The 12,135-nt window shown below is 33.2% G+C and overlaps 1 protein-coding gene across 1 annotated transcript; it reads right to left on the bottom strand.

Annotated features, from left to right (window-relative positions):
* Positions 1-4,350: 4,350 nt before the first annotated feature.
* Positions 4,351-6,506, bottom strand: LOC113704053 (non-specific lipid transfer protein GPI-anchored 4-like). Its single transcript, XM_027225692.2, has 3 exons — positions 5,987-6,506; positions 5,719-5,796; positions 4,351-4,687 (listed from the first exon to the last, which is right to left on the bottom strand). The coding sequence occupies exons 1-3, from the start codon at positions 6,402-6,404 to the stop codon at positions 4,560-4,562; spliced, it is 624 nt and encodes a 207-aa protein (XP_027081493.1). The 5' UTR covers positions 6,405-6,506; the 3' UTR covers positions 4,351-4,559.
* Between the last annotated feature and the right edge of the window lie 5,629 nt (positions 6,507-12,135).

Raw genomic sequence — 12,135 nt, forward strand, 5'->3', positions numbered from 1 at the left:
GGTGTAGTGAGTCTTCAAACTTTTCTATAGGATTAACGAAATTATGCCCTTGTTTTTTCTTTTTTTTTTTGGGCTAAATTATGCTCTTGTTATTGGGTGGATTTTCGGCTCTACAGCATGGAGATTACGTACATGTATGCCTTACTCTCTTGTTTATTTATATATTGGTCACGTCTTACTCACCAAATGGGGACAGTAAATTTGACAACCATATAGGACTTTATGCGGTTAAACGTAAACCACCAAGGGATTAAAGGTGACTCCGCCAACCATATTTATTTTTAAAAACATTTTTGTTTTTTCTCTGGATAAAGTGCAACAAAAACTTAGTTGAACATTAATAATCACAAAATCAAATATTTACTCACGGTCAAGCTTACAATAGCATAATGAATTATTTTGTGGGCGAGCACGATTGATGTAGATAAGCACCTCCTACAATTTTTAATACAATTATGTTCCACAATTAATACCAATTGTACAAATAATTATGCATTCGGCTCCGTAAGATTAAAGAATAGTACTAGTATTTTGCAGTTTTTCAAGAGTATGATCGTTAAGGAACTTCTTTCATATTAATAATATCTCGTGTCCTTGTTAAGCCCTCCTTGATTTAGTCTTTCACTGGTTAAAGAAAACTTTTGATGCCATGATGCCTTAGTGAATGTTAGTCTAGTGCTCATATCAAGATGTAAAGTTGAATTTTGTTCAAATTGGACATTTTTGTATGTGGGGCTTGTTCTCATTTACTTTAACATGTGATCAAATACTTTTTTTTTTTTTTGTTTTTTGAACTTTTTGGTAGGAAAAAGTTTGGATGGGTTCGACTCTGATTAGCACCACATGTCATGACATACCTCCGGGATCATAGGAGCTTATAGAAATTCTTACAGATCACTCATCAACACAATTCTCATATCGACAATGAGATTCGAACACGCGATTTTTTTTTGAGAAAGTGATTTGTTCTTACGAATTGAACCAACTTATATTGACTTTTTTGTAATGCCTTCAGCAAACATGTGCACTTCTTTGCCTTTCAACCGTGCCTCTTCGCCTAAGATCAACGTAATCTTCGAACCTTTTCTGTTTTAGCTTTGGAAACCAACCTGCCTCTTCTGAATTTTGAGAGTGAAAAAGGAATAAATTTTTCTTAGTTTCCTCCTATACGAGCGGAGGAGCTATCCTGCACTTAAGTGGTAACCCTCCGGCAAAACAAAGACTCCATTTTGGGTAATCTAGAAAAAATCAATTTAAACATCTTAAAGTTTAGACAATATTGAAAGTTTTGGATTGCCTGCCTAATCAACATTACATACTTTTGTAATATGTTAAAAGACGATTGTGAAATTTCTTGAACTTTTTAGATATGCTGATAATTTTTCAGATCATTATATTTGTTAAATTGCAGATCTATAATATTTGATACATATTTAACCTATCATTAGAGCAATTATGTTGGATGACTTTCACCGATCTGTGCACTTCTATATGCAATTTTAACGTCTCGTCAGTTGTGACCAAACTAGAGGTGCAAAAGAGTTGAGTCGAATCGAGTTTTGACCTAATCAAGTTGAGTTTCAACTTAATTTTATAAACTCGAACTCGAGTTCGAGCTTAACAAGTTCAAAATATAAAACTCGAGCTCGAACTCGAGCTTAAAAAATAAATAAAATAATATTTTTCTTAACAAATAATAAAATATTAGGAATATATATATATATATATAATCGAGTCAGGTTGCGAACTAACAAACTGAATATCTTTAAATTCGAACTCGACTTAATCTGCTTAAACTCGACTCGAGCTACTTGTGATCTGTTCGATTCATTTACAGCCCTAAACTAATCGCAAGCAGCTCGATTCTTTTGTAACTCTAGACCAGACAATATTACGGTCACAAGATAAAGACTGTAAATGGGACCCACGCTAACTTGATTATTAGGCCTTTCAAAAATGGGACAGTGCTTTACCTGAATTTGGATGGGAATGGGAATAGGAAAGAATTAACCCCGATTTAAGAATAGGCCAAGTTTGGGTTAATATAAACTTGGCCCAACTAAGACACAATCCATTATGCCTATTTAAAAAAATTTTCCAATTGATTTTATACATTTGTGAGTGGTTTTTTAGATGTAATTGCATTTAGGGTCTGTTTGGTTGGAAGTAAAATGTTTTCCTTGGGAAAATATTTTCCGTGGAAGTAATTTTCCATGAAAATCATTTCCCTTTCATCATTTTCAGGTGTTTGGTTAGCTTATTGAAAATATTTTCTTACTTCATTTTTCTGGTGTTTGTTTAACTTTTGAAATATTTTCACTTTTATCTCTATCTTTACTTTTTTACACATTATAACTACATACTTCTTCCCATGCAAAATAAGAAAATTTATCTCATTGTTTAACTTTAAAAAAATCTTGGAGAAATGTATATATGAATAAAAAATATCTCCTTAAGCAATAAACAAATTGCTGGCCATTTAGTGTCAAATATCAATCACATGCAATGCTTATTGTGACATATATCTTGCACTCTCATGTTGAAAGTTTCTCTAGAAAAGAATGTCCCTATTATACATAATTAATTACTAGCATAGGATGAGCAGGATGAGATTTTTTTTTTATTTTGAATATACTAGGGGGAGGGCTGGGTTGGGTGGTATGGGGGAGGGAATGTAAGAAAGAGGTCTTGGGTTCGAGTCCTCCTGTTTACACTGAAAAAAAAAAAAAAAGAACATACTACAAGATGTTTTCAATAAGTTTGGAACATACTACAGGCGGGATGCATGCATTTCGGAAAACAACTTCAGTAAGTTTGGAAGGGAAGTTGTTTTCCATAAGATGAGTGAAAATATTTTACATAGGAAAATGTTTTCAGTAACTTTTGTGCAACCAAACACAGGAAATTAGGAAAATATTTTCCTGAAAAACATTTTCACCCGAAACAAACGGACCCTTAATCACAAAGGTTTGGATCTTAACTAAGATATATTCCTATGAGGTACTTAAACATCTCATTTACAACTTACAATGTATCATCGTTGAAATATTAGAGGTCTCTCCTATTTGGGCTAAGCTTGGACTCGAGCAAATGACTGGCCTATAGGCCCAAATTGACAAGCCTAACTCCCAATTGGTCAATGGGTAGAACAAAACCCAATATTTTCATACTATTAGTTGGACCTGATATAATTTGCAATACTTCTAGTGGTGATAGATGACAAACACTGGCAACCCAACTTTGGGTCTAAACAATCAAACAATCAGCCCAAAATGTTTAACCACAGTTTAATAAGCGATAATCCGGGGGAGGGATGGGTGGATTGTACGAGGGGAGGAAGTATAAGTAAGATATCTCGGATTCGAATCCTCCTACTTATAATAAAAAAAAAAAACCTATAACCCAAGATCTTATAGCCTCGTTCTCAACTAATTTTAGAAACCTAATATTAACATTTGGTTTTGAAAAAAAATTATTTTATTGTGTTTTCAACTATTGTTTTTGTATTCTTATTTTAGATTTTTTTTGCGTCCTAAAAACATGAAAATCAGAAGCAAAGTCTTATACTACTTTTGGATTTTGATCGCAGACTACTTCCTTGTGCAAATAAAAAATATCTTCAAAATTTTAGTGTAGTACATTTTTATGTGGCATGCAAGGGCAATATGGTCATAAATTAGTTTAAAAAAATAAGCTTTTGCAACCTTTTTTTTTTTTTTTTAAACAAGCATGCATTCACTTAAATAGTTTTTTTTTAATAGCAAATCATAACACATGAGTTATTATGGAGATCTAATTTTCAAGAATCAATTCGATGAGCTTTTACAAATTGATAAACAATTAAGGGCAGGCCATGTACAAAACAATCAACTTCATTTCTACCATATTGAGGTATCACATAATTAAGAAGGGAAAAAAAAGAGTGAACATTGAGGTAGTGTGAGCCACATGACAGTGTGAAGATATTGATTATTACTTGTGCACTGCGTAATACATTAGATGCTACATTAGTTTCTATTATTTAGCACAAAGTAATGATAATAAATTAATACCTTATATACTGCTAGTGTAGTACGCGTCATGGTATTTCTATGTACGAACTCGCGCACAAGGTAGAGTTATGTACGAACTCGCGCACAAGGTAGAGTTACAAATGAATCAAGTTTAATCGAGCCGTTCTACAAATTCACTTGATCAAAAATACCTTATTTGAATTTGAGCAGCTTGTATAGCTAGACGAACTCGAGTAGATTGAATAAAATTAAGTTTTTTCTAAGGGCATTCTTAATAATGCATATTAGGTAGTGGGTAGGTTATTTAAGGCCGCTTTTCAAACAAAACACAGTGAAATCACTCGAAAAATATCATATGTTCATAATAAGGAAACAAACATGGACTTACAAGATCGAATAATCATCATCTAAATGCTCTAAAATACAGTAAATCCTAAGAATGGCAGTTAAATTATTAGTGTAACTCAAGAATCAAGATGGAACAAATTACAAAATAAGACAACTGAAAAAAAAATAATCTTCAATTTGGGGTACGTATGTGTCAAATCAGAAGAAACTAATAAAAAGAGCAATTGCTAAGCCAACAAGTGAGTGTCTTTGCGTGGCTGTAGTGCTTTGTCCACCATTTTTTGGAGATGTAGGACTTGAAGCTGACCCTTCTGGGGATGAAGTTTCTGTATTGAAATGAGATAGAGAAAGAATGACAAGGTAAGAATGCACAGATTACAGTAAGGAAATATTTTAGCAGTATTTATTTTACTTTTTCTCTATTTTCCCTTATTCTCCTTTTTTTCTCTTTGCAGGAAATTTTATTTTTCATTGATTTTATACCCAACAATAATTACACCAGAAAGCTAGGGTGTACCTACTATATAAACTGGATTCCAGGTTCAAAATAACTCATAGCTGCCAATGGGACTATAACATCAACGTTACACATGTTATATATGGGGAAAATGCTGGTAAAACTTATATTTTGTGGAATCTACTCAACTTAGACCTGTCGACTAGGCTTTTAAAATTTATGGAATTTCATTACTTCTCTAGTTCTTTTTTGGTCCCTAAGGATGGAGGGCTTCTTCTTCTTCTTTTTTTTTTTTTTTGGTGTCTTGCTCGATGTAAATTATTTCAAAGAAACGGGAAGGGAAAAAGGGACTTAAATTTAAGACTTCTAATTCCGGACGTTTCAATACATAATTAGTTATTTCTTACTCTTTTTTTTTTTTTTTAACTAATAGGAGTAGTATGGAATTTAAGAAACGAATAGGGAGGACGGAAATCAGAACCAGGACTTTTAAACACGAGATCTCAACCTTAATCATTAAATCAAAATCTTTTTAATTATAGCGGATACACTTACACTTGTTACCCATTTTATCAAGGCACTTTTCCAAATTACTAACACCTGGGATCAAATAATTTGTCCGATTTTAAGACGAGTATACAACCATTTCTTATTTTTCAGTCTTGAGAAAGAATAGAATTGGAATTGCCAACCATCTCCAATTAATGAATTAAAAGACCCTTATTAATCAGTGCCTAGTGGACACTCATAAAACAAATTGGTGTGTGTATATATGACAATTTATAAGGGCATCCATTTCAAAAATCATAAAAATAAGTTAACAAAGATTATGGCCATAGTAAGTGAATCAAGAAAATGTTATAGAAAGAAGCAAGGTTTCAAAGACATAAGGAGGCATACCAGGGGATGAACCTAAAGGACCACCCGCAGAAGCTGAAGCAGGAGCAGGAGCAGGAGCACCAACTGGGACACCAAGACCTGCAAAATCATAAAGGGAGAGAATTTAGAAGCCAATCCTCACCTAAGATTGTCAAGAAATTGTACATGCTTTAGGCAAATGTATATGTCCATCCAAACAAGAAAATTTGGGTTTAAAATTTGGTCCAAGAAAATCTACCAAAAACAAAAGAAATAAGCACATAGGAAGAAGGAAAAAAAACAAGGCTACCTGAACACGAACTGGGAGACGCATCCACTTTACAAATAGCAGGAAGTCCCATGGCTTTGGGGAGATCAATAGGCAAAGGAGATCTCTCAGGATGAGCAAGAAGTTCACATAAACAAACGGGCTGTGTTGCTACCAAATTTGCAAGCTCAGGGCAGCATGCTTTATCAGGCTTATTCTGATTGCTTCCAGCCCCCACGTAGCTCAAGCAATCTGTCAAGTTGCTTAAGTATGAAACGCAGTCCAATGCCGGACCCGGTGCGCCAGAAAACGGCCCCGGAGCAGCTGCAACTCCTCCTGATGACCCCGGTGCTGCAGCTGGTGACAGAGCACTTGTCTTTATAGGAAATGCTACCAAAACTATGGCTGCAGCAAGTATAAATGCGGCTGAAATGGAAGGAGTTTTGGTGGTTTTGGCCATTTCCGTGATGTCCCTTTTCTTGTCTAAGTGTAAATGTGTAATAGTGTTTTTGATGCTGATGATTTTGACGATGAGAAGAGGGAATAGTGCAATAGACTCTATAGTCAGTGGTATGGGATGTATTATATAGTTGGGAGTTAGAAGGTTAACAAGTTGTGGCCATGATAAAGAAAGAATGTATATAAGACAAAATTGTACTCCTTTCGTCCCATTTCGATGGTCCTATTTTTATTTTTTATTTGTCTCAAATTTAGTCCACTTTCCAATTGAATAATATAGTTATCTTTTAATTTCTCTAAAATACCCTTATTTAATGTAAGTTGTTATTACTATAAACTTTTTTATTTAATATAGATTGTTAGTATTAAATATAACCTAACTCATTTAATGCATTTAAATTTTCCAAAACATATTGATATATGAAAAGCCAATTTTATTTAATGTAAGGGTATTTAGGAAAATAGAAATCTAAATTTGTTTTTCCAATAAAGTTAACTACTTTTTTCTTAAACTGTGTGAAAAAAAATAACTAGAATTATCAAAATGGAACAAAGCAATTATAAGAATGGGAAAGGTAGTACTTATTATACAACTTTTGCCAGCCTAAATATTAATTTTGCCTTCACCAACCAGTCAACTACCAGCAGGCTATATACATGTCTAATTTGATGAAGTCTCATAAATTTTCCGTCTTTCACACTGTGAAAGCGCTCATATAGAGACAGCACGCAATTGACAAAGTATGAAAAGTCGCTTGATTCGGACTCTTTGGTAGCTTTGAAGGAATTATTTTGATTAGAAAAATATACTCATTTGAAATGAATTCTTTAGCTCATGCACATTGAAACAAGCAAACAAAAATTGGAAAAGTGCTACTACTACCATTTAAGTGATAGGGTAGAGCAAAATCATAAATATGTAAGTAGATGACCAAGGCAACGAAAGTAGAAGGCCAATTATCTTTCTTTGGTTAAATGCCAAAACCATATTGTTTTGTTGAAGATACAAAAATCAAGTGAAAAAAAGTCCACATATGTGTCTTTTGTATGTTTCTTTGAAATGACATGTTCGAAAATGATATTTAACTGCAAAAGTTAATCTGATTTATACATTTTTTTTTTTGAAAACGTTAAATATTCTCATTGATGGTATGTATGAACTACACACTTGACGAGCAAATGTTCAAAGAGAGCTATACAAGTGCATTCAAGCATTGTGTGTGAAACCATTTCTCGTCAAAAGATATACTTAGAGCATAATTGCTTATATGACTAATTCTATCACTATTCTCATTGCTAGCCAAAACAAATGAGCATTTCACAGACATAGTCTGTTTAAGCTATAGATGTCCTGTAGATGAGGACATCAGCAGCTTAATCTCATTTATATGTCGAGAGAGCAAAATTTCACAATTCAAGTTTAACCCGTATGTGATTTATGAGTCAATTAGCACCTCATTTTGTAGTCTAACATGTGCAATTTTGACTTCAAACTCCTTATATACAATTGTCTAAAAGGAGAAAACCAAAAAAAGAAGTGATTTACCCTCTTTCTAAGTTGGTTAAGGGTTACATTACTCTTTGAACTAACACGGTGCTTAGTTGCCCATGCATTGATTGCTTGACATCATTGCTTACAGGCACGGATTTAAGGGGGGGCTGGTGGGGGCTTAAGCCCCCCCCCCAAGCCGCCGGAAAACCCCCTATATATAGGGGATTCCAAATGCTTGCTTCTAAAATGCAGTAGGTAACTAGGTAGGTAGGTAGGTACTACCTTTCTCTTCCTATGTGTCTCTTAGGATACTGGTATTATTGTCTGAAATTTTCAATAGTTATTTATGTTTTCACCTACTGGTGATGTAATAACTTGGATTTTCCTAAAATGTTTTGAGCAGGTCTGAACTCTGTAGTTATTCATCATATATTCTGGACTTTGTTAGAGCCTGTGAGACTCGGAAACATAGAGCCTGGGAAACATAGCCTTTTTTTTTATTTCAGATGTTTGGTTGTTGGCAAAGTATTTTTTGTGCATCGCTGTCATGAACTATATGGTGGAGTGGGCTTTCTTTTGTTGATCAAGAAGCTTGCCAACAATAGTTGTTGGTGCTGTTTTAAATGTATGTTCTGGAACAAAGAATGCTGTAAATGTATTTCCTGGAATTTAGAAAAGTTCTTGATTTAACGCTTATGACATCCCTTGCACTTCAAGAAGAATTAAATTTGCAATTACTATCAAAGTTTTCCTGCTATTTCGCTTTTTGACCGCCTTAGTTTTTTATTTTATTTCGAATTCTGATCATGAAATCAATAAGCAGGGTGAGTGATAGATTATTGATAGTTTAGAGTATTTTTTTGGAGCATTTTGAGATTTCCAAGAACTTATCAAATTCATATGAAAGGGGCAATTTTTAAACTATTTTAGTATGCGATGGGCAATTCTTAAACTATTTTTGTGAGCGGTTTATGCCTCCGAATACTATACATATCTTGATAGGCCTTCTGTTTTCGTTGTTTCTTTTGTAGATTTGTAGATTTGGGTAAGTTACATACCCAAAAATTCAGAACAAATTTTTGGGTATGTATAATTATATGTTTTTATTATTTTTATAATTATTGATTCTAAATTTTACTTATTAAATATATTTATTTCGTCACAAAAAAAAATTTTTAATACACTTCAGCCCCCCCAAAAATAAATTTCTGGCTCCGTCCCTGATTGCTTAACATTCTAACTATATTGAATAATATTTCTTGATATGCAAATCACAGAATTATATGTATATCATCACATTTTAAAACACTAAATCCACTAAAAGGAGGCTAAAAACACGCTATTGTTTTGTTCGGCCATGTGATTCGGATACCCAAGGAAACGTAGTTCAAGAACATTAAAAAAAAAAAACCATAGGTACTACTAAATTGCAAAGCTTGTATAGCTTGGAATGAAATGGACTTGAAAGGGTTTCATAGCCATATAGGTTTTTGAACCTTTGTCATTAATAGCACATACTTAACATCCTCCGATTGAATAACTATGGAGAAATCCCAGAATGATATGCAAATCACATTCTAAACTTGCATGTTTAAACCCCTAATAAGACATAATTGCTTGTCCTGCGTAGGGTCAAATGCTCTTCAATTAGTATACACAATAATGTTATCCCTATATTAGTAGACAAGATTTTCCCAACATGCAGTAGGACTCTATAATTGATGTATCACATATGTGCACTAAGAAACCCCGGCCGCAAACTGTACTAATAAAATTCTAACTTTAGTTAATTACTCCAACGCTTTAGTCACCTTTACTTGTATGTATACTCAAGCAACCTAATTAGTAAGGTAAAGAATGAAGGTTTAACTAGTTTATTTTTAATCATGTTCTGTAATCCCTTTTGCTGGCTTACCTCCCTCAAGAGCTTACCATTTTATAGAATTTGACAACACTTCCTTTCAAACGGAAGAATTGGATCGACGTACACAAATATTTATAGACAAATGGCAAAGTGATAAAAAATTTACTAAAAATGAGTATGCCATACTTATACCCCTTTATAGTTTCCATATGTGTTGAAATTTTGGATGTCATATAGTTAGATATCTTTTTTAAAAACCAAATATTTTCTTTTGTTAAATAGGGAAAGGGTGAGATTTAAGAAGCGGGATAGAGACAAGAGAATTTGAACCCGAGGCCTCTAATTCTCGGGCATCTTATATGTACTTATTTCTTAAATTTCAGGTTAATCAATCAAATGTAGAATGATAATTTGTCCAAAAATTGTAAAATCGCATACCCTTAAAAGAGATTTATAACTGCCATTTTTTTTAATTTTCTATATACATATATATATATAAACTTAAAATTTTAACTGATCTAACTTTAAAATCATCCCATGATGATCATGAAAGTTATAATTTAGTGGTATATGTCTTTTTATACGTTCCCTATGTACTCAAAACTACAAAGTGACACACTGTCCAGTAGAAGTATGCATATATGCACATTTTAATGTATTTGCGAGGATAGATTAATGCTTCGCCTGCATGGCTATCAACACCCAAAAATGCAGTTCAAATTTCAAAAAATGCCCAATTCTCCAGTAAAATTCACCCGTGATGCTTAACAAGTCGCAGAACATTTAACTCTACACCCCCGTGATAGAAAGGCTTTATAGTGGTTAGAAGATACATCATCATTTTCATTGAATTTGGCAAAACCCTTTATTCACTTTCATTGAAAAGTATACATCATGCATCAATTTCATCCTTTCATGATTTCAACTTGTCTGTAACTGAGAAGAAACCACAAATTTTAGCCTACAAGATTACTCTGCTTACCCATGTGGCAATTAATGTGGTCCACAAGGGATTTGTCCACAAGTTTGTACAAAGTTTTCTTATTGGTGATATGAGTTGGAGATTGATAGATTCCATTAAAGATTGTTGGGATAGCATTTAATATTACAGGTATGGAAGAATGGAATGCTGTCATTCTAGAGATGGAAATGTAACATGTCCACATGAGGGCTTGTCCACAACTTTCATGAATTTTAATATTTTTGAAACTTATGTTCTTTAGGTTTGTTCACAAGATTTCTCATGTGGGTGTTACTTGTTTGAATGAAGTTTCATACCTTGCATAAAGAAATATTTTTAATATTTATCTCCTTATATGTGAATTTTATACTAGTATTCTGTACTTCTATTCTCGCCTATATGAAAGACTATTCAGCACTATCTCAAAAAAAAAAAAAAAAAAGTTTGCGTTTGTTTACTTAAAGAGGAGAATAATTTAAACGCAATCAACTTATAACTTGAGATTTATGAATCATGAGGGCCAAATCTACTCATTTGGATCTCAGGGGTATATTCAGCTTCAAGTATACTATAGATCATTAGCTGGCTTAACAAAATGGAATTCTTCGTATCTTGTTTGAATCTGAAATCATTAAATAATGCATAGCGAATTTTATTAAGTTATGAAAGGTAGTTTGACTTTGCTAAACAAATTACTGAAAATCATTGTGTTCTTTTTCCACTATTTCCAGTTGGCCAAAACTCAGGCTTGAAATTTTTTTTGTTTTTATTGGTTTTGAGTCCACCTTTGCTAGCTCCATCAAAATCCACTGTACTATTTCGCTAGTCTTTATCAACCACCTTCTTTTTCTTTCTGATTAATGACCAATTTGAACATAGAAGTTCTTTCTATCCTTACTAATGAATCTTGTGTCTTTGCTAGAGCAAATTTGCAAATTGCAAATTGCTTGAAAATTAAACCGAGTGTTGGATGATCATCAAACTGACCTTCTGATTTTTATTGAAAGTACACAACTCGTTTAGTCCTTTTCCATTTTTAAGAAAAAATACCGTATGGTGGGAGGTCCTTTTTTTTTTTTTTTGAGGCTTTGAACCAGGACTTCTTAGTTACAATCTCTCCGACCGTATAAGAACATTTATATGTAATCTGATTCAAAGCCTAAACGTCCATTTACTGCAAACACAAGTGTATGCATACTTCTATACTTGTATATTACTGATAAAAAAGCAGTTACCAAAGTTCAAATTGAACTTGGGCAGAAATCTCGTTTAGAGTTGTATGAAACATCATATTTTTGTTGATTACTCATTTCAAGCCTTTATGACAAGCACTGTTGTCATTTGGTCAGCAAAAAATTAGATCTAATTAGTGGTCTATCGTTGCCAACTGAACCAACTTGTATTGGCGTACTATT

Source organism: Coffea arabica, chromosome 1e, assembly GCF_036785885.1.
Source record: "Coffea arabica cultivar ET-39 chromosome 1e, Coffea Arabica ET-39 HiFi, whole genome shotgun sequence".
Taxonomy (NCBI): domain Eukaryota; kingdom Viridiplantae; phylum Streptophyta; class Magnoliopsida; order Gentianales; family Rubiaceae; genus Coffea; species Coffea arabica.

What these genes read in the sequence shown, in the direction of transcription:
- LOC113704053 (XM_027225692.2), bottom strand. Translation starts at nt 6,404, where the DNA reads ATGGCCAAAACCACCAAAACTCCTTCCATTTCAGCCGCATTTATACTT. An exon ending in GTCTCCCAGTTCGTGTTCAG is followed by an intron (nt 5,797 to 5,986) that starts GTAGCCTTGTTT and finishes ATGATTTTGCAG; the next exon opens with GTCTTGGTGTCCCAGTTGGT. An exon ending in TCCTTTAGGTTCATCCCCTG is followed by an intron (nt 4,688 to 5,718) that starts GTATGCCTCCTT and finishes ATTTCAATACAG; the next exon opens with AAACTTCATCCCCAGAAGGG.